Source organism: Vespa mandarinia, chromosome 9 (assembly GCF_050613455.1).
Source record: "Vespa mandarinia isolate Hongniang chromosome 9, ASM5061345v1, whole genome shotgun sequence".
NCBI lineage: Eukaryota > Metazoa > Arthropoda > Insecta > Hymenoptera > Vespidae > Vespa > Vespa mandarinia.
Window position 1 is genome coordinate 5,557,501 of NC_140818.1, and position 23,418 is coordinate 5,580,918.

At 36.0% G+C, this 23,418-nt stretch overlaps 1 protein-coding gene across 8 annotated transcripts in view; it reads left to right on the top strand.

Moving 5' to 3' along the window:
* Positions 1-23,418, top strand: part of LOC118443240 (latrophilin Cirl) — a 265,059-nt gene that overhangs the window by 105,926 nt on the left and 135,715 nt on the right. For all 8 annotated transcript variants that reach the window (XM_035869905.2, XM_085659306.1, XM_085659302.1 and 5 more), the window contains one exon: positions 9,026-9,151. In XM_035869905.2, the coding sequence (XP_035725798.1) occupies positions 9,055-9,151 (97 nt within the window). In that variant the 5' untranslated portion in view covers positions 9,026-9,054. Of the gene's footprint in view, positions 1-9,025; positions 9,152-23,418 lie in introns of those variants that run through there.

Genomic DNA, 23,418 nt, shown 5'->3' on the forward strand with positions numbered 1-23,418 from the left:
AGAAAGAGAGAGAGAGAGAGAGAACCCGAGGCAAGTTCGATCCATTACGTTCGAGAATCGACGCCATGGTGCAGAGGAGAACGCGCGATTCCATTTGCCAATCGCAAATCAAAACCACAAGCCGATGTTAACCGCAACGTTGGGTATATATTACATCCATCGAAATACCGCCATGATACGGCTCGTATCTTTTGGACTTTAAAATCGACGTCGACGCGATAAAATCGTTCGGACTGCTCTTCGTCTTTTCCACTGTCGTCTGTCGTTAATGGCTCAACGGAAATGGTTTTTCTAATGATCGATAAACAATCATGGAAGCGAGACGATAATTTTCCGAGGCCGAAGCTTTTTTTCTTTTTCTTTCTCTTTACTTTTCTATTTTTTCTTTTCTTTTTTTCCATCAATCTCTTTCTCTTTTATAGCTTTTGCTTTTTTTTTTCTTTTTTTTTGTTTTTTATTTTTATTTCTATTGAGATTAGATTACTTCGGAGTGATTTATATTTATCGATTCGATAGTTTCTCTTCGTATTGCACGTTTTCTCTGTTTTCAACGATGCGTCGTCGACCGAGATATTAGACGAGAAATAAGAAAAGTTTTTCTTTCGAGACGACCGAACTTTCTTTCTTTCTTTCTTTCTTTCTTTCTTTTGGTTCGAGTAAAAAATAAAACGAATCTTCCTTTCTCTTACTCTTTCTTCTTGTTCTTAGTTTTAATATTGTCAGATGAAGATCATTCGTGGTAACGTAGAGATAAAACGATCGAAATAGAAATGGATAAAGTAAATAAGTAGATAGATATATCATAAAATCGTAAAGACTTCTCTCTCTCTCTCTTTCCCTCTCTCTTTCTCTCTCTTTCTTTCTTTATTTCTTTATTTCTTTATTTCTTTATTTCTTTCTTAGTCGTCGATGGCATGTCACAAGGCAAAAGTTCACATTTTAATCTCTTTTAATGTTCATAGAGTAAATAGCACGCAATAAAGAATTTCAGTATAGTAAAGGATAATAAAATTTTCACTTTAATTTTTCTTTTAAGCTCGTACGATTAATTCAGGAAGTTGGAATATAGTGATTAGGATATATGATGCTGTAAGTAGAAAAGAAAAGATATACCGTTCTAGTGTACGGTAGATCTGTAAATCTCGAGTACTACGAAACAAATACATGGATACATAGACATGTACATACATATGTACGTATCGTGAGAAAAGAGTAGAAACGAGATTTTCTTCGTACAGCGAACTTTTCCTTGCCGCGCGATTCGTTTAAAAAATGTAAATGTCATGCTAATCGAGTTTCTCTTGTATTCGCTTTCGTTCGTTCCTCGAGAAAAAAAGATCAAGATGAATATGAAGAGAGAGAGAGAGAGAGAGAGAGAGAGAGAGAGAGAGAGAGAGAGAAAGAAAAATTTGTTGAAGTGCTCCAAACCTCAGCAACGATCTACGCGTTGTAGAAGCCTCATGCTTTTCCTGTTTTCTCTCTTTCTCTCTCCCTCTCTCTCTCTCTCTCTCTCTCTCTCATTCTTTTTTTATCTTTCTTCCGACCATGTAATCGGGCAGGGAAAGAGCCCATTACCAGATGGCTTTGTTACGCTAGTGGTACTGTCTGAGAATTAATAACCCTACTACGTTCACGACGTGTATCGCGTTCTCCCTCCGACTTTGTCCTTCCATTTCTCACCCTTTCACTCTCTCTCTCTCTTTCTCTCTCTTTCTCTCTCTCTTTTACTCACTGACTCTTAATCTTTTTCTCTCTTTCTCTCTCTTTCTCTCTCTCTCTCTCTCTCTCTCTCTCTCTCTCTCTCTCTCTCTCTCTCTCTCTCTTTCTCTCACTTTCGATTTTTGTTTCAGTCTTTTCTTTGTGCTTTGCGCTATGCGTAAGCGAGTTCACCGAATTATTTGTCGTTAAAGGTGACTCGATACGCGCCTTTCTGTTCTTATCTTATCAATCGATCGAATTGTATTGCTTGTTGTAAAGCAGAAGGGAGAAAGAGAAAAAGAGAGAGAGAGAGAGAAAGAATTATGAGAATCGAGGGAGAAGAAAAAAGATGTTGGATAGTAGAATAGGGTGGAAAAAGGGAACAGAAAGGGACAGAGAATGCTTTTCATTAGAGGTGCAGCACAAAATGTTCGCGTTGGTAGGCTCGCAAGAGAAGGGATACTCGATGGATGGGGGAGACTTCGACGCCCGGCATATCTCGAAATGAGAAAGAGGGAAGGCGAGGGAACGATTGTGAAAAAGAAAAATCATTTTCTACACGTAATAGTTAAGTATCATGCTGAATTATGATTCGCATTTGAATCGACGGACCTTTTAATCTCGATGTAAGAGTCTGACTATAAACCGATTTATATTCCATGATATGATTATTATTATTTCTCTTTGTCATTTAATAGGAAATCTTATTAAATAAATATTATACTTCTTTGTTCTCGTTGATTAATATGTAATAATATTCAAAGGAGATGTCAATCGTAGAAAAACACATACCTTCGATTTACATTCATCTCGTTCAATCGAATAACGCAGTGAGCTCAATCGAAGCTCGAAATTTTCAATTACGAACGCTTCATTAATATTAATGCTGAACGATTATCTCGGACGATTATTGTTATCGCTTGGCGATTAACGAACGAATTTATGCGCTCCAGCGCGTGTGCCTGTCGGGCATGAGAGATGGTGCTTTGAAACCGGAAGAACATAGTAACCCTGTACGAACAAAGACACAATTTGTTCGATTTCTATCATTTATCGCATATCATGTCCAGTTATATATATATATATATATATATATGTGTGTGTGTGTGTGTGTAGAAAAAAAAAGAAAATCTGAGAAGATTCGTGAAAAGATTCGCAAGGTAAAACAATGAACGAATGATAGAGAACGGCGTCAAGAGGAAAAGGAGAGTAAATAAGAAAGAAGAAAACAATCTACGAAAGTAATTCGACGTTTCTCGAGAGACGTTTTCTTGAGAGAAGAAAGATTTTCGAGGTGGCTTTAACCGTTGGTACTTTCGTTGTTGGCAGAGCAGATGACTGCTCGCGTCACTGGAGGCTCTTCTTCGTGTTGTCTCCCTTTTTCTTTCTCTTCTATCTCTTTCTTTCTCTCCCCTCTCTCTCTCTCTCTTTCTCTCTCTTTCTCTCTCTTCATATATTTATCTATCTATCTTTTCATTTACTTTCTCTTTTTCACTACAGTAGCCACCACTATCCGATGGAAATCTGCCACCGAGGTAAAGGCCGAGGGGAGCCATAGGTGTGAGAAAAGAGAAAAAGAGTGAGAGAGAGAGAAAGAGAGAGAGAGAGAGTGAGAGGAGGGGGAAAGAAAAAAGAAAGAAAGAGATAGAAAGAGAAAAGGTAGAGGAAGAACGAGCCTCTGTAAAAAGAAGAGGATTCCACGGCGGAAGACGATCCTCACTTTTGAGCCCCGTATACCCACCGGACTTTATCTTCCTCTTCCTTGAGATTTATCGACGTTGCCCAAGCCGTAGCGAGTACCACTCTTCTCTCCTTCCCTTTCACCCTCCCTCCCACTCTTTGGTCCCTACCGTACGCACGCCGTAATAACGAATAATGTCTAGCAGTTAGAGACCCTCTCGTCTCTCTCGGTCTTAAGTGAAAAGCAAGCCCTCGTTCCGTGGAGGATCCTAAACCAAGATCATCGCACGTAGTTACTCGAGAGTAGGAGTACGTAGGAACTAAAAATAGGAATCCTACTCTCGGATAAAAATTTTTTCTTTTTTCTTTTTCTTTTCTTTTTTTTTTTTTCTAGGTTCGTATAATACATATAGCAATTGTATACGACTTCATTCTTTGTCCTTTGTTTATTTACTTTCTCTTATTCTTTTTTTTTCTTTATTTTTTTTTTTTTTTTTTCGCTTCTTTTCCTTTCTCTTTCTTCTTTTTACGTCTTATTAGAGCGAGTGAACAAAGTCGAATAACGTAGTGGACGGGTAAGTAAACTCAAGAAGAAAGGAAGAAAAGTGAAGGACACTGACAAAGATAAAAGTGACAAGGAGAAGATAGCATAGTCGAGCGTGTCCAGGGATACTCGAGAAGAAGATATATATGCTATATATTTCTATATATTTTCTTTTATGTATATATATATACATACACACACACACACACACACATATATATATATATAAAAGAGTGGGAGTGGCTCGCTTCAATCTATCGATGTTCGAGCATTTCGAACGTATCTCAACGAAAACTTGGAAGGAGCGGTTAGGGTGGGTAGGAGGCTCTCGACGAAAGGATAAAAGATTTGAGATACGTAGACGAATATATGTAGGTATATACGTGTACATCTTATATATAAATATATATATATATATATATATATATATACACTGAGTGTCCCACATAAAGTATCGCAAAGATGTAATAAAATTCGAACTTCGTTCCATTTAAAGATAAAACACGATTTACTCTATGAATGATAACGATTCTAAGAGAATTTATTTTTTGATATTATACAATTCAATTCAATTGATCGTTAAAATAATGACAATAATATTGTACCTGTCTTTTATATTGTATATAAATAATATATAGTACCTATACTAGATAGTACCTATGTCATTGTCATTGATATTGGAGTGAGGAAATGTCGATCGTAATTTCGAAAATTCCGTCGTATCATTTGAGCGTTTCCCTTTACTCTTCTTCGTTTTTTTTCTTATCTTTTTGTTTTCGTTTTAGTCCTTCGGAACTCTATACTACAAGAACGATGACGTAGAGGAAATTTCGAAATCCGATTAGACCACGGTTACTTACTCGTTCGTGAGTAATACCCGCGTGAGGTTACGTAGTACATACACACATGCGCACACACACACACACACACACACACATACACAGAGAAATGTAGAGAGAGAGAGAGAGAGAGAGAGTAGAGCTACCGTCGTTACTTTTCTCCTCTAAGACAGGGTTGGCACTGGGTGTGCGTGTCGTTCACGTTTAACCCTTCGCCATCGACGGCTTTCGATCTATTTACGTCGTTCGGTGAGAAGGGAATGGATGGTTCAAATGTGAGCACCAAAGCCACGCGAACCTAAGAAATTTTTGGAGAGCTTCGCGTGCTTCGAAAGCTCGACATGATATTATATTATCCTCGGTCTGGTGGGATAGTCTTTCGATCGATCCATTCTTAAAATCCGAAAGAAATAAATGAAAGTTAATATTATCGATTCGATTAAATTATACGAATACATTTTTGTTTTTCTTTCTTTTTTTGTTTTTTTGTTTGAATATTTTCCTTTTTTCAATTCTTTCCCTCTTATTCATCTTTAAATCGAAGCGATAATAATGTTGATAATGTCATACCGTTAATATACGATCAGCGTAAACCTAGTTATTTATCACGGCCGCGTATTTCCAATATCGATGACGCGGCCCGATATTGTCACGAGAGAATATTACTACTTTATTTACCAGCGATATGAGACTCAAATGAGCAACCCGTATAGCATCGCATTAGTATATTAGCACTGTATTAATGTACGATCAATAATGCAAGAATAGTAGGATATATTTGGATCGAATACGAACGAAGAAATTTCTTTTAGTACGATTAAAAATTTTCATTCGGAAGAAAATCGAAAGTGTATCGATATAATTTTAATATATAGTTTTAATTTTTAATGATTTCACTGTTTTTTTTTTTACATCCTATCTCTTTGAAAATATACGAACAAAATAAGAAATAGAAACGAATTAGACGAGGTTCGTTACATTTATTACTCGAGTATGCTTCGAGTATGAAGTAAATATATATATATATATATATATATATATATATATATATATATTTACAGTAAGCTTTAAACTTCTCTTCCTCTTTCTTCGAGCATCGTCGAGACTCCAACTTCCGAGATGGGAATCTCATTGTCGTCGGTCTCTTATCGCGATTATCGGCGCGTACAAACGTGCTGTGCGATTACCAACGTTTCCTCTCTTGGCTCGCCAACGGAGAGAAAGGCGAAATGAAAGAGGCAGCGAATGAGATAGAGATAAAGATAGGTAGAGAAAGAGAGAGAGAGAGAGAGAGAGAGAGAAAGAGAGGGAGAGAGAGAGAGAGAGAGAGAGAGAGAAAAAGTGATAAAGAGAGAAAGAGAAAGAAAGAGAGAGGAAGAGGAAGATAGAGATAGAGAAAGAGCCAGAGAAAGAAAGAGTCAGAGAAAACTGTCCGGTTACATCGATGAAAGGAGAATCGTGCACTGCCGATTCTATTCGCGCGATGGACGTAGAGATACAAGATTAGGAAGCGATACCATCGTCGGATTAATTATGCGTAATGCGTCGAAGCTGAGCAAGTGTGCGAGCACACGCGTTTGAAAACGAAGACGCATTTTGCAACGAAATGCTGAATCGGTTGGTACGATGATAGGACGTAGACCATTAGAGATATACCACTATGTGACCGCCATTGCTACTATTACAACTACTAACACCCATCGTCGTCGTTGGCGCAGTGCACTCAGTGTAACTCGCGTAGACCGAGAACGAGCGGTGCATTCAATTATCATTGTTAACTCGTACGGTTTACAGATGTTTCCGCGATAATCACGTTAATCCTGCCTAGCGTATTAACCAGCATCGAATGCCAACGGAGTAACGAGGGAGGCACGGTTTCTCGATACAAACTCAGAGAACGAGAGTGCACGACTTAATTAGAGTCGTTGGAAAAATTCGGAATATTGGATGGCCGTTCGATGGTCGTTCGATGCGATCTATCTATCTATTTATCTATCTATCCATCGTAGTGGTAGTAATAATGTTACTTCAGTATAATACAATGTTCGGATGTATCTCACGGATGTATCCGTTGAGTCAAGATCAAACGAGTCGAATCGCCTTTACGAGGGTGGATTACGTCTATTAAGTTCCTGGCCTTCTTTCCATCTTGTATTACTAGTTTGTAAATAGATTTAATCGCGATACTATCACTTCTAATCTCAGTGATTAGAACGATTAACTTCCCGTAGAATCTAATATCACAAAATAGATAGTTTTTACTTAAAATTGTTACTTTTTCTTTTTTTTTTCTAAATGAATTGCAATGACTAATTCCGACTATGCTGGAGCAACGAAAGCCATATGTATTAAGTCGCTTTTATATAGCAATTTGTATTTCGCATAATTTGTAAGCGAATGATTATGCAAACGACTGTGTTCAAGTACACAATGAACGTTTTGTATGTTAAATTCAGTTGGTATTCGTTATATCGCTTGAACAGAGAATGAGCATATTTGATGGCGGCAAAATGAACCACATTTTTTCGATGGGTTCTTTTTGTGAATATGTATGTTTATGAAGAGTATGATACCGAGAGTTCCAGTTGCACTTGCGAGGATTAAACCATGAGAGAAAGAGAAAGAGGGATACGCGTTGTTTAGAGCGACAACGCGTGATGAAACAAAACACATTAAAGCAATTTTCCAAATAGTAAATGCGAGGACGACGGATGAGATATGTTTCTCTATTTCTCTCTTTCTCTCTTTCTCTTTGTCTCTCTTTATCTCTGTTTGTCTCTATTTCAATCCTTAGGAGCATTAGCGTAATGTGCTGAGCATGCAAAAAAAGAAAAAGAAAGAAAGAAAGAAAGAAAGAAAGAAAGAAAGAAAGAAAAGAAACAAAGCTTGGTCGCTCGCGAGTGTATGCACCTCATTATTAATTTTTCTCGGACGCCATCGAGTAGAAATCGTAAAAAAAGAAATAGAAAAAGAAATTTCATGTATGAAAGAGATCGAAATTTTTAAAGGGTTCATTCGTTGCATCATCTTGTATACTTCAAAATTCTTTCGAAATAAAAACGCGATGTACGCATTGCGTGATCTGGTCTTGTGCCAGTGAATGAAAACAAAAAAAAAAAAAGAAAAAGGAAAATAAAAATAAAAATAAATAAATAAATAAATAAATAAATATATATATATATATATATATATATATATATATATATACGTATTTTTTTTCTCACGCAAACTTTTCTCTCTTCTCTATTTTTCTTTTTCGAAAACTACGCGCGTTGTTTTACCGAAAAAACGATGTTTTCGGCGCGATGGCCCGTACATTTTCACGATTCGTCGTGTGGTAACGCGCGAAACGTGGGTGCAACGATCGAAGAGAGAGAAAGAGAGAGAGAGAGGAAGAGAGAGAGAGAGAGAGAGAGAGAGAGAGAGAGAATGAGAGAGGGATGGAAAAGAGGATTCTACGCCAGCGGCGCTCTTTCGCTCTATTTCCATCTCCCTGCGTACGGTGTTCTCTTTTATCCTTCTCTTTCTCTCTCTCTCTCTCTCTCTTTCTCTTTGTCTCTCTCTTTCTCTCTCTCTCTCTCTCTCTTTCTCTCGTTCGCTCATCTTTTCGCTCTCGTGCAAACCAGGGTAGAATGTTTTCATTCGAAGGTATCCTATTGTGCGGCGCTCGGTAAACGCCGAAATGCTGATGCCGAAACTGTTTTCCTTTTTGCCTTCGTTAACCCACATTCACGTATACATTCGACCCACGCCTTTTTTTCACCTTCTCCTCCCCCCTCCCACTTCCCATTCCCCTTCCCTTTTCTATCTCCCTCCCTCCCCTCCCCTTCCTCCAATCCAACCCAAACCATCTTCCCTTTCTCTTTTTGACACGTACATATACACAAACATAAATACAAACACTTTCCATTCCATATCTCTCTAGTTGTTTTATTTGTTCGGTTTGATGGATTAAGCTGATTTATGACGTTTATCCTTGATGTCAGCTGCGTATTGGTAAGGGAAGCCATTCTCTTCTTTGGACTAATACTTTGGATGATTCTGGTTTTTAGTTTTCGTTAGATCGTACAAAAATTTTTCGTATTAGAAATATCAAAATTGCAAATTGCGCCTGTGAAAATATTTGAAATGTTTTGAAACTTTATTATCGTATATTATTTTATTATTATTTATTATTACAGTTTAATTTAACATTAATATTGATTAATTGGAAAATATAAAGAAACCAATTTGTAATAAAAATATCCTTATTTTTTTCTTCCAGGCGTAGTCGGAGCTCGAAATCTGAGTGCCATGGAGTGCCGCAAGGGTCGACGGAAAGGTCTGCTCGGTGGGCTGCTCCTTGCATGGCTATTAACCAGCGGTCGTACAGTCGTCGCACGAAATATAGGTAAGAATCGAGAAATCTTCGTTCGCGTGTGAATCTCGTGGGTTTAAATGCAATCTAGATTTTCTCCTTGGTTGTACTTAGATAACTGGAAATACGAAGAGGGTAGCACACTGAGTATCGGAAATTATGTGCGGGAAAGATAGAAATCGTCGTATCTTTGCCCGCTACCAATGCATGTACATGAATTTACCAAATCGTTACATAGTTCCATAGACGATGTTGAAATGCGATTGTTGTTTCATACGATCGATTCTCACACTAAATTAGAAACTATAGTTTACTCGAAAATCGTACGTTGTTCTTGAATTACAATTATTTTTTACGTGACAAAATTGATTATTCGAATACAAATTTTTTACGTTGTTATTGTCTGTTCTTACGAAATAAAAATGCGCCGATCTGATTAAATTTACATACTTTTGATAATTTAACAATAATAACTATATTACGATTCGTACAAAATTTACAATTATAATAATAACTAAAGATGATAAATTTTTGTTTAACTTGAGATTGATAACGTAATATTCAAGCCAGAATTATAGTACGTTTTGTTAATAATGAATGTTAATTCCTTTTAATTAGTCACTGTAAGAGATCATACGGTTTGGAACAAGTTATATTTCAAGCAATGAACAATTAGATTAGTGCCTACGTAGGTAAGTCTGAAATAGTTCAAGAAGATTTTGACGGCTTACTCTCTCAGAAAATAGCTCTGTATATTTTTTAACAGCAGGGACACTCTCACAGTAATTATTTCGGCTTTATGGCTCTTCAATTCGACCTCTTTGATGGTAGCCAGGCCTCATCATAAATTGTCTGCACCAAGAGTAACCTAAGTGTCCTTGGCGTCTTCAATAGTTATATATGACTTTTTAAAGATTTCCTACGAGTATTTCACATCTGCGTTGCACATTGCAATCAGCTCGATTATTAACATTGCGCTCGTTAATAATATCGTAAAATCAAAGCTTTTAGTTTATTCAATTGCAGATGCAGTACGTAGATAATACTGATTTCAACCGCATCTATGAAAGTGCTAATTATAATATCGAGCTGGGTTTGCTATACGCTTTGATATTAATTATTCGGCATGTTTCTCTTCGAAGTTAATATAAACGAGCAAGCTTATATTTTTATTATTTCATCGAGAATGCTCGAGAACGTTCTTTCAATATTCATGATCGTCGCTTATATATAACTTTTAACGAACCTTTAAATCGATCGATATTCATGTAATAATGATATCGAGCAAGAAAGAGAGAGAGAGAGAGAGAGAGAGAGAGAGAGAGAGAGAAAGAGGGGAAGGGGGAGGAAGCTCGAATAGAATACATACAGAGTATCGATGACATTGCCTTTGAAACGCTACAAAATTATTGATTTATCGACCGTATCGTAATTACATTTTTCATCATTCTAAGTAATTCAACCGACACCCCGTTGATTCGATCGACAAGCGAAACCGAGCAAATCTATATAAAGTATGGATAATTAAGCATCGAAAGCTATTATTCGCGTACGTCTCTGTAATTCATTTTCAGGTCGTTAGCTAACTATCGTTTTTAACGAACGGCCATATTATTAGCAGCTTATGTGGTTGTGCAAACCGATGAAATCATTATTCTGTATGATATTCCGTTTGGATATCGTATCGAACGAAGTCTATCAAAAAAAAAAAAAAAAAAAAAAGAAAAAAAAACAAAAGAAGAAGAAAGAAAAAATAAAAAAAAAGTAATTAAATAATTATCAAAAGAAGAATGATATAGACCTGTCTATAATTATGGGTATTATATTTGTAATAACGTTCGAATTATTAATGATGGATAATCTATATGAGAGATAGTATCGATTGATCTAGATCATGTAGGAATCATTGTGACGAACGAAGCCCCACGTTCAATAGCAATCCTATTGAGTGTCCAATTTGGAAAACGCGTTGGTAGAGAAGAGAAGCGGTAAACGATACGAATCCCTACGTATTTCCACGAATGCTTTTGGTCAAAACTGTAGCGCGACGGGTAATACACCAACGAGAGCTTAACGTCGAAACGTTTATCGAGCTCTACGAGTCCTATCGTTTGGGGTCTATCGACGTAAAACGTAAAATCGTGGATAAAACCTTCTTTCTTTATCAATGATCATTCTCGGTATACACATACCGAGTGCGAATTTGCGTCCATTACATCACAATTTGGAGAATTTTCTTTGGGGAAAAAAAAAAAAAGAAAAAAAAATGAAAAAATGAAAACAAATAAATAAATAAATAAAATAAAATAAAATAAAGAAAGGAAAGAAAAAGTATTGTTGCGCAATATTCCTTTGATATCTGTACAATTTATTTGTTATCATTAATAATAAACGTTAATTATTAGGAATATCCTTTATTAAAATATGTATCTAATAAAAGGAATAAAATGTAGATATATATTCTAGGAATAAATCATTATTTCAAATGAACCTGGTTGTAAAATGCAAGAGCGTAAACTTCGGAGCGTGTTCATCGAACGATTATTAATGAGCTCAGTCTCGAGGGCGATTTCATCGTGTGTTCGTCAGGGTCGAGGGTCACGAAAGAGACTCACGTGGATCTCGAGAGAGAAAAAGAGACAAAGTATAAGAGCGTAGAAGAGTGAGAGAGATCGTTCCAATATTTCTCTCTCTTCCTCCCCCAACTCTTTCTCTCTCTCTTTCTATTTCTTCTGCGATTATTATACACTCCGTCGGGTTCAATTCACGAGGATCGTAGGATTTTTCTTCTTATTTCTTCATTCTCGTCCTCTATCGATACGTGTAACCCTTGCAAACTCGCCCACGCGTACGTGCTTCACGTGCATAGACGAAAGAAGAGCCAAACGATGGATACATCGAAAATTCCCATATCGATTCTATCGTATTTTCATCGATCTATCATGAAAATTCTTATTTTCTTTTATTTTCTTAACTTCCTTCCATTTATCTATAAATAATAAATATGTTAAAGAATTTATAAAAGAACATTTTTATTCCTTTGTCCTTATTATTTTTTTAAACAATTTACTTAAATACTTCTTGATAAACTATCTAAACAATATCTCAAACAATTAGAATCTTTTTAAAAGTGAATACCTGTTCGTAGTGTCATGCATCTCTAATCGAATTTTAATCGTAAATGTTAAGTGAGAAAGTGAAAGATTGAGAAACGGCGAGAGAGAAAGAGAGACAGAGAGAGAGAGAGAGAGAGAGAGAGAGAGAGAGAGAGAGAGAGAGAGAAAGAAAAAAGAGAAAAAGAGAAAGAGAGAAAGAAAGAAATAGAGGTGGGGGAGAAAGGAACATTTATTTCGAGTAGGTCGTGCCGTACATCTTAGAAAGTGTATAAAGTACCTATTCTCTGCAGATGCGGACCACCTGGGACACTGGTCACGACGCATCCTTCTCCTACTCTTCCTTCTCCTCCTTCTACTTCACCCTTTCTCTACTACGAGATTTATAGGCGAGAGTGAACAGGGGAACAAAAGCCGACGAACGATTTACCGCGGTCTCTTACCGTCGCATGCTTACATTCTGAGCAATTAATATTTATGTAGGACAGATCGGTAATCCTATCTGGCGTCCTGATACAATTTCGAGATGGGATCGGTGTTTCAAGCATACTTTAGAGGCGATAATCGTTGGAGATTGATAATCTATCTTTCACGAAACGATTTAAATTGGTTTTTTTTCTTTTTTTTTTTTTTTTTTTTTTTTTTTATCAGAAAAAGGATATTTCTTTTTTCTTTCTTTCTTTCTTTCTTACTTTTTTATATCTAACATCTACAATTTTATAAATAATCAATTTTATTTTTCGATAAGATATATCGAGATACATTTCTTTTTATCATTCCTCTTTTCTCGCGAAAATAATCCAAGATTTAATTGCATTATACGAATTGAGTTCATTCATACCATTTTCCATTTATTCGAATTTATTATCTCGAATCTTAATGAACAAGTTAGTTCGGTCTATCGAATGAAAATTCTTCTTCGATTCTCATAAAAATAATTCTGGATAAATCATATCTAATATCTAATATTTGTTATAACATTGAAACCTTAATTAACAAATATTAATGTTAACTTCATTTTTTCTTTTTCATAGATCATTTGATTACCACGTTCCATTTATTTCCACTTAACGAATTTTCTTTTACCTTTTCCGGATTGTTTCAGTCGAATGGAAAATCAGCGACGCATCGATACTATAATAATCGTCCCTTTTTCTTTCCTTTGCAAAACTCTACTCTTTCTCTCTCTCTCTCTCTCTCTCTCTCTCTCTCTTTCTCTCTCTCTCTCTCTCTCTCTCTCATCTCTATCTTTCTCTCTCTCTCTCTCTTTGTATCTCTTTCTCTCTCTTTCTTTCCCTTTCGCGATACCAATGATCCGTGTTCCTAGTCGACGCAAAGTGGATAATCTGATTCCAACGTGCCAGTAGATATTATTATGGGATGGTTGACCGCGGCCTTATTTTCTCTTTCTTCCCACATCGCCTTTACCCATCGTCTCCTTTCTCATCGTATTTTCAATGAGTTCAATGAGTTTTACGCAATCGGTTAAAGAAAAAGGAGGAAGAATAAATTCGACCAAGCGTTAAGATTCTTGGAGGAGGGAAAGGGTGCCGGTAGAATTAAATCGATATCAAACGAAGGAGGAAAGCTTTCAACCCGAAGTCGACCTTTCTACCTCGTATGATGTCACGAAAATCCAAGATATCGTGCGTTCACATGTTCGTTCTCTTTCTCTCTCTCTCTCTCTCTCTCTTTCTCTCAGTATCCATATCTCTATCTCTTCGTCTCACGCACAGGATTTTATATAAGTGTGAACGTATATTATCTCACTGGTGGTATATTGGGAGTGAGAGGATCTCACAGAGGCGTGGAACGTCGCCAAACGAAAATCCTCCTAGACTCCTACGCTTCTCTCTATCTATTTTTATTCTTTTTTTTTATTTTCCTTCCCTTCTTTATTTCCTTCCTTCCTTCCTTCCTTCCTTCCTTCCTTCCTTCCTTACTTACTTACTTACTTTCTTCATGCTTGCCTCCTATCGGCTTGATTTTCTTTCTGCTCGCGTTTTCCAATTCGCACCGTGCGGATCGGTCGCGCGGAAAATAAGAGATTGCCACGATCTTCTTGGACATTGTCGCGGTCGCTCTTCTTGCTTTCTCTTCAGAGAATTCGGAACACTAGAGAGAAAGAGATACCGAGAGAAGATATTTCGCTCGTACCACCTGCCTTTCCTCTTCGTCTAGTGGAAACGCGAAAGGAGGGAGCGCGACTCTAATTTTCGCGACGTTTACTTTTCCATCGTACGTGATCTTGGTTCATGCTTGGAGCTTCCAAAAAAATCTTTTCCTCGCCCATTCTTTTTCTTTCTTGTCTGCCACGTTACTACAGGAGGATTCTCTCGACTTTTTACCATAATTGAAAATCTTCACGGTGAACTCTTCCTAAGGCGGGGACCCTTCTACCACTCGGCAAACTCGACGAACGGATTATCGTTTCTCTTACCTTCTTTCATCGTGATCGTAGAACGAACGATAGAAATGCTTTTGGTTGAGATAATCGTGAAATGATCGAAAATTGCTTCGAGCGAAGGAGAGATACGGAAAAATAAATGAATATGGTAGAACTAAATCTTAAGATTTCAGTATCATTTTTTTTTTTTTTTTTTTTCATATAAATATCTCGATTAGATCGATCGAACGATTGATATATAATGTTTATGAACACGTAAGTCCATCGATAAAAATTCAATAACCCTAAAGAAATTTTACGGTAATTGAAGGATAGAAGAAGAAGAAGAAGAGGAGGGAAAAAAAACCAATAGTATTTTCTTTTAAAAGTAAGAACCGAAATGCGATCGGGAAAATCGATCGAACTTAGTTTCTCTCTTTTCTTCGATCGAAAGAGTAGTAGCGTAAAGTCTTACAAGAAACGACCATCCGTTTCGTTCCTTATAGGCGGACCCCTCTGTTACCGTAATGGATTTCCGATTTCGGAGAAGCGCCAATTTTTCAGCTCCCCGTGAAAAATAACTTTGGAATAAGCCGTGCTTTCGACCGATCGCCACCATCGCGTACCACTTTTCTTCCTTCTCTTTTTCCTTCCATCTCTTACCTTTTCTTTTTTTTCTTTCTTCCTCGATCGTTGAGCCTTGCGAGAACGAGAAGGAGCAACTGAACTTATCGCGCTTGACCTCTTCCACCCTCCGGCAGTACGAGCGTTATCCTATCTCCTTTATCGTCTTCCTCTTTTCTTCAGGCTGCGATCACCGAAAACAGCAAGAGAACGCGAACGCTAACTCGAAGTTACGATAAAGAGGCAAAGGTCAAGGAGAACGATGCGATCGTGCGTTTAATGGATTACGTAAAGGCTTTAGTTTCTTGGCCGCATTACCCGTCTACTTGTTTGGAGTCTTCAAAAGGACGATGAAAGTACATTCTAAGGAAACAATAAAATATGTTAGGAGATAAGAAAAAAAAAAAAAAAAAGAAAAAAAAAGGAAAAAAAAACAAAAGAAAAGAGAAGTAAGATTCGAACGTAAATCGATCGAAGTGATTTTTTATCCGAATAATAACAATCATCTTCCACTTTTTCAATCCTCTTTCTCCCTTTTCTTTCCCCATTTATCCTCGATATTCCTGATCATTCTTTTTTTTTTCTTTTTTTTTTTCTTTTTTTTTTTTTATTTTTTATCGATCTCTTCGCGGTCGAGATAGCTCCGCTTCTAGTCACCTCGAATCGTTCTGCAAGCGTTTTCGTCCTTTTGATACCTTTTCTTCTTTTATATATATATATATATATTTTTTTTTTCTCTACTTTCAAATCACGTACTCGTTAATGCGAGCACGAGCGAAGTCGGTACGTTTTCGCCACGTGCGATTGCCCTTCGAAAAAGAGAAGAGGAGATAACGAGGGAGAGGGAAGAACGAGTGGTGGCTCGTCCTGGGGTAATCGCCACTCCTGCAATTTTTTTTTTCTTTCTATTCTCTTTTTTTTATTTTTTTTTTTTTTGTTTCATGTTCCGCGTGTTTCGCTTTCGGCCCTTTAAATCCGCGTGAAAGCACTTGGCAAAGTCTGCCGCCGAGCGTGCTTCATACGTACATACATTCTCTTTTCCCTTTCGTGTATATATATATATAATAATACTATATATAATATATATATATATAGTATATAGTATTATTCGACATCCGACGTTCTTCATATCTTTAATCGAGAAAATTTATATTTCGTATCGTCGTGATAATCGACGATAATATTAACGATAGATCAATCGAATACGTTTAACGATATATACTATAGATTATTTTCAACTAATCAATTACTTTCAATTATTTTGACTAATTTCTCCGATAAAGTAAACCTGTCAAATATATACCACGCACGATTCACGCTATACGATTCATTTTTTAACAGTTCTTTTCTTTCTAGATCAAACGGGGTATGAAAATGCAAAAGTATCCTCGTTTGGTCGCTTGAACTTTCCCTTCAAGTTTTCCGGGCGCATTAATGCGCGCCAAATTAAACCTCGAGTTCCTTCGTTGGTCGAAAGTTTAAACCGCTTTGTAAAGTCTCTCTCTTTCTCCTGCTCTTTCTCTCTCTCTCTCTCTCTCTCTCTCTCTCTCGCTCTCTCTCTCTTTCTTTCTTTTTCTTTCTTTTTTCCCTTTTTCTCTTTACTCTTTGCCCGAGAAAAAGGAGGCCTTGCTCGAGAAAGTGTAAAGAGCTTCGGAAAATATTATAGCACAAATTACAGAAAGCTCCGATACCACGGCCAGTAATTTCAATGGCGGCGACTCAAATCGCGATCAAAATCGTCATTACTTTTCTTCTTCCCCTCATCTCATTCTTTCCTTTCGGTCGTTCACCGAGGCATTAATCTCGATCCACCCTTCATTTATATTAACCCCAAGCTCTCTCTTTTTCTTTTTTTTTCTTTTTTTTCTTTTTTTTTTTTTTTTATTCTTCTTCCATTAATGTACAACGAATGATTATACCCTTCGATCGTTGTGTATTTACGAAGCAGAATTTTTAATCTAGACATCGGGAAATGCAAATATAAGGGAGGTACTTCATTAAAAGATAGCACGGCCACGATATCTCTTCTTGATTATTCGTAGCATAGTGACGAGAATAGGTCCTCAATTCTGAGATCAATTTCAAATATCGATATGAATCGAAATTAATATCTATCGATTTTGTTACGCCTCGATAAAAAATTTCGGATTGTTTTTTTTTCTTTCTTTTTTTTTTTGTGTGTAATAACACCATGAAACGAAAAGTATTCTTTTAATTTCTCATAAAAAATAATATTTTACAATTTTGTTTAATGTTACGCATAAATCGTGATGTTTTCTGTATAGGAATGGAAATATTTATATATCTATCATTTTGTAAGTAAATTATTGTTAATTTACAATGCAATAGCAACAAATTGTAAATACTGTCTAATATTTCAAAAGAATTGTTCGATTGGTTTTAAAATAGCGTTCATTATATTATACATATTTTAATGTTAAAAATTTTTATTAAATATTTTTATTAAGATCCTACAAAATACAGAACCTTCTGCCCGTGTCAGACGCCAAAGGCGATCGAACTCTCTTATTCCTTTATGTATATATCTTCTTATTATATATTGTATATATCTACGTAGCTATTTCTATATGTAGGTGCTACATATATGCGGGAGTAACACGAATTATGATTTATGAAGAACTATCAACTATATCTCAGTCGCATTAATAACGACTAGATGGCTCGTCTGTTTTACTCGTGTCGATTTATTTGTAAATGGACGATATCGTTGCTCACGAACGAATTTCATTTTTGATTTATTATATTCGATGATTTATTTAAATAAAATCTCGTATTTATATTTTCATCGAACATTATTTTTTGTAAAAGAATTTTTGTTAAAAATATGAACATTTAATAATCGATTGTTTCTATTCATATATTGTAAAATGAATGGATGTTATTAATATAGGAAGAAAAATATGAATGGATAACGATTTAAAAATTCATGATTAATAAAATTATATATCAATATAATGAATATGTCATAAAAACAAAATAGTTTCATATGATAATTATCGACGCGACAGTTAAAAAATTTATAAATTTTATCGAGCTATTATCAAGTAACTGATTTATAAAACATGAAGGAAGAATTTTTCCTCAATATTCTTCAAGTAAGCACGTTATTAGGTACGAAGCAATGTCTTTCGTATGAAAACTGCCATCATCGTAGTGTTATCAGCTAAATTCGACATTTTCCATCGGCTGTGGGACGATCGAACGATTTTACGACGGAATTGCTTTGCGCGTCTTTTCCCATTTACTGCGTCGACTATAATAGGCCGATAACGATCGAGGGTTCGTCGAATGTGTTCAATAGAAAATGGTGACCTTAGTGAACGCAGATAGTAAGCGTACTACATAGACGTATGTATATACCAACGAAGCTACCGATCATAAAAGACGAGCTTTTTCCTCAACTCATCCTTTCATATCTCTCTCTCTCTCTTTCTCTCTCTCTCCCTCTCTCTCTATCTCTCTATCTATCTATCTATCTATCTATCTTTTTCCCCATTATGAAATTGATTCGAACGTTCCCAATTTGCGATAAGCCGTACGAGTACGCGCTTTTTTCGAGACAAAAGCCTCTGTTGTCTTCGATCATAAAATGGTAAAGGCAAGACACAGGTGCCATGATCGGAATGCTCATAAAGAAAGAAGAGATGCTCGTTATTGAGGATAACAACCGTTATCGTCTACCTCCGATGTTACCTTAGCATTGTAACGCCTCACTCATTCTCTCTTTTACTTTCTATTCTCTTTTTTCGGATATAAGGAAGAAAATGCAAATCGATTTGATATCCTTCCCAAGTCATTATTTCACACCAAATAATGTACTAAGCGAATCGTTTTGTATTCATTTCGTGGAGGCGTAAAAGTTCCGTTATATTTGCCGCTACTCAGATCGGTATACATATACAAAGGAAAAGACAGGCACCGATAAAAACCTTCTTACATGTGACCATTCAATGTAAACATATATACTTCGTTCGTTCGGTGTTTAGAATGAATTATCGTTTAACGTGATTCGTGCCAAAAGTTCATTCGTATTCCATCTTGTATTAGTTAATTCTTTTCTCAAGCAGTCATGTTAACGTGCAAAAATTCGTATTTTTTTGTACGTGAATGTAAGCAAATGTTTGCCTATGTCAATATAAATTGATTCATAGTAACGTTCTCTTTTTATTCTCTTTCTTTCTCTCTCTCTCTCTCTCTCTCTCTCTCTCTCTCTCTTTCCCTCTCTTCCCTATCTTTTATCTACGTCTCCTGGGAAAATTCGTAAGGTACTAGAAATAGATATACCTACCTCCGATCAACGCTGAATCTACGAACTTCTTTGGTTCGTATTTATATGCAAGAAAGCAGTCGAAAGGATCGTTCGTGCGAGAAACGACGTAACATGAAGCCAACTGGATAGTAACGTTCGTAGAAATTCACGACGAACGTCTTCGTTTCGGTGCTAGACGATTAGATAAATAAATTCGTAATACCGTCCCAATGGAGTTTTCTTATTTAATAGTTCCTAAAGGTATACTCAATTTACCGAGAAAATGTTCTGGGACAATACAAAATCAAAATTTTACTATGAAATGTGATTTAATCTTTATTCGATCGATATTAATTAAAATTAAAATTATCGATAGGAAACAAATGCAAAAGAAAATTTTAATTTGAGAATAATAAATCTTTTGGATCATAAAAATAATTCGAATGTGGATTCAAATTATTTCTATTTGCACGAACTTTTGTTTAACTACAAATAAGCACTTTTGTCTTGTTGTCGAAGTATTCTTTCAAAGAGGAAAAAAGAATGGGGAAACTAGGTAAATTCGTGAAGAAAATAGGTCGACCATGTACGAAAGAGGAAAAAGAGCAAAATGGAGTAATAGAGAAAGAGAAAGAGAGAGAGAGAGAGAAAGAGAGAAAGAGAAAAAGAGAGAGAAAGAGAGAGAAGCAAGCTTTGAAATTTGTCGACGAATCGCTTAGGTTCTCTTGCGTTTCTCAGGTATACAAGCTCGCACATGCGAAATGGACAATTAATTGCTGCTTGCTAGTTCGCTTCCAACTTCTCCTACTACGGAATTATTAAGCGACCTATTATGGAGCCAGATCGTAGGTACATGCGCACTCCGTGGCCACCGTGCGAGCGCAAATTTTCGACCCCGTCGTTGGTACAGTCGTTTGATTTATTAACACCAACCTCTAGCCCGACGTGTATGCGCGCGAGTTAAGGGTTGGAAGTCGTTTTAAACATTAACGAGCTTCTTCTTCCCCATTTTGCCGTGACTAGAAAAGAGAGAGAGAGAGAGAGAGAGAGAGAGAGAGAGAGAGAGAGAGAGAGAGAGAGAGAAAGAGAGAGAGAACAATATTTATTACTGCTAAGATTGCTGCTCTAGAAAAGAAAATATGTAACATAATTTATAACAAAATTGAATAAACAATAATAATTACCAATAATAAGAAATATAAAGTAAATTAATTAAATAAAAATATGATGATAGAAAAATCTTTACCAAAAAGAAGGACGACAAGGAAATGAGGCTGTCAGAGAGAGTGAGAGAGAGAGAGAGAGAGAGAGAGAGAGAGAGAAAGTTCTAATGTTGAATACTATCTTCCTCTTTCTTTTTTTTTCATTTTTTTTTATTTATTTATTTTTTTTTTTTTTAGGTTAAAAAATAAAACTACTAGAATGAAGAAAAATGTTCTCTCTTTTTTTCGTCTCCTGCTTCACTTTTTCAAAAGCAGCTTTATTCGATCGTCTCGATGTTATCGAGAACCCGGAACCGTTCGGTATCGAGAACGTACATGCTCGGCTTACCGTCTAATTCGATTAGTTTATCCGCTCGAGTTACATTCGCCACGATTATTAAGTTCATGCCGGCCGATTCTTTACTTTTGAATCCTTTATTTCTTTTTCCTCGATCTTTCACGAGGTTATTCGACTATTATACAGAATCGAGAGAACAAAAATATATATCGATTCTTTCTTCAAAATGTGTCTCAAATAAAACATTTAATTAAAGATAATTTTTTAAGAAAAATAATAGGTAAAAATACCAAAGGCATACCTATATAATTATGAGGTAATAAAAAATGAATATTTTTTGAATAAGACCGAATCTAATTTCATATATAAAACATGTTAATATATTAAAAAAAAAAAAAAAAAAAAAATAAAAAAAAATAAAAAAAAATAAAAAAATAAAAAATAAAGAATTCTTTATAAGGTCACTAATAATAATGCCGAATACGATCTTCTCTCTTTCTCTCTCTCTCTCTCTCTTTCTCTTTTGCTATCCCCACCCTTATTTTTTTCTTGTTTTTTTTTAATTTTTTATTTTTAATTAGAATTCCGCTCTCGTTCACCGAACCGTCTTTCACTCCGCGGAAAGCGCTTTTTAATTAAAAGGCAAAATGCTACCCCAGTAAATTAATTGTACGCGCATATTGTTTACCATTTCTTTGCGCTCACAGAAACGAGAGATTAATAATTCGAAGTAAACGCGTACACGAGTACTAGGCGAGAACAAACATGTTCGTGCGAGTGCTAACTTCGAAGCGAAGGAAAATTCATGGCGCTTGTAAACAAAAAGTAAAAGAAAAAAAAAATGTTTTAAAATTAATTGTAACCATGTTACATTTGATGAAAATAAGATTGTATGAGATTACATACTGATAAGAATTTCTTATAATAATAATGACGTCAAAGCACTTTACGTTTTATCTCGCAAAAATAATTGATTATAATTATCGATATTTTCATTGAAAAAAAAAAAAACGTATTGAGGAAAAAAATAATGCGACCTTTAAATATATATGATCTCTTTGTCAATCGCTTTTAATTTTAATTTATTTATGTCCGTATAATTTGATAATGAATATTAATTAATTAATAATACCATTCAAAATAACGAAAGATCTCTTGATTTTTCCAAAAAAAAATCTTCGAAGGATTCTTCCCCTTATTACCTACTCTTCTCACGATAGATGATTTATGAAAGATTCCACGCGATTATCCTGTCGATTAATCGTCCACGACTCGAAAGGGATCGATTTCTAATTTATCACGGACCGAAGTAACGTAACGATGGTTTCCAGCCGTTCTCGTATATCTACTCTTTTTTCATAAGACCCCTCCCTTCTTCGCGTCTCATTCACCGACGCAAAGTGACTTTAATGATTCCCTAGAGTGCCGTCAAAACGGAAAATTTTTCCAGCGATAACGACACTCCTCTTTCTCTCTTAAACCTCCTTTTCGATCGTCAACGTAAACCACTTCGCAACGATAGAAATAGCAGAGAACGAAATATAACTGAGCCGTGCCAAGAGAATATTTTTTGTTCGCATTGGCGTTTAATTAAAAGTTGGATAATAATAAAAAAAAGAAAAAAATTGTACAAGTTGTAACGTTCTCTATACAAGTAAGAAAGATAAAGATGAAGATAGATAAATAGACAGAGAGAGAGAGAGAGAGAGAGAGAGAGAGAGAGAGAGAGAGAGAGAGAAAGCGAAAGAGAAATAGAAAAATAGACGTTGTTCCTTCTGAGAGCACCAGCTGTGGTCCATCCTTTCCTCATGGCGTTCCATCTCCGAGAATGAAGACGATCCGGATGTTTCCAGACACCGAGTTCCGACTGTTTCCGTCTAACAAAACCGGGAGAGAAAAGTTGCCATCTTATCGACTCTTTCCACCCAATTAAAAGACACGCCCTTCCGTGAAGGGATACGTCGCGTAATGGCTTGGAAAGAGATCCCGAATGATTTCTACGAGGTTGTTTCCTACGTTTCAAGGGATTCGTGTCCATTCAAGTTGTATTCGACATTCATTGTTTGGCCTCTATTCTAACATTCATTCTATGCATCTTTATTATTTATCATTTTTACGACCAAAATCTGTATATATCGTTTTTCCTTTATCTTTTTATTTTCGAAAAGAGAAAACTTGAGAAATGTACAATCGAGTTAAACGTAAAACTATCGTCGATATCGAAAAATACTATCGAAGAACGAAAAGAAAAGTCTGAGGGAAGCCTTCGAAGAAAACCAACGACGAAACCTAACTTTGTACAGGCGAAAAGTCGCCTGAAGGCTACTGGACACCCGGTATGAAATAACATACCAAGTGCGCGCACGTTACTTTGCCGTACGAAGGAAAAACATCGAAACCCGTTGCT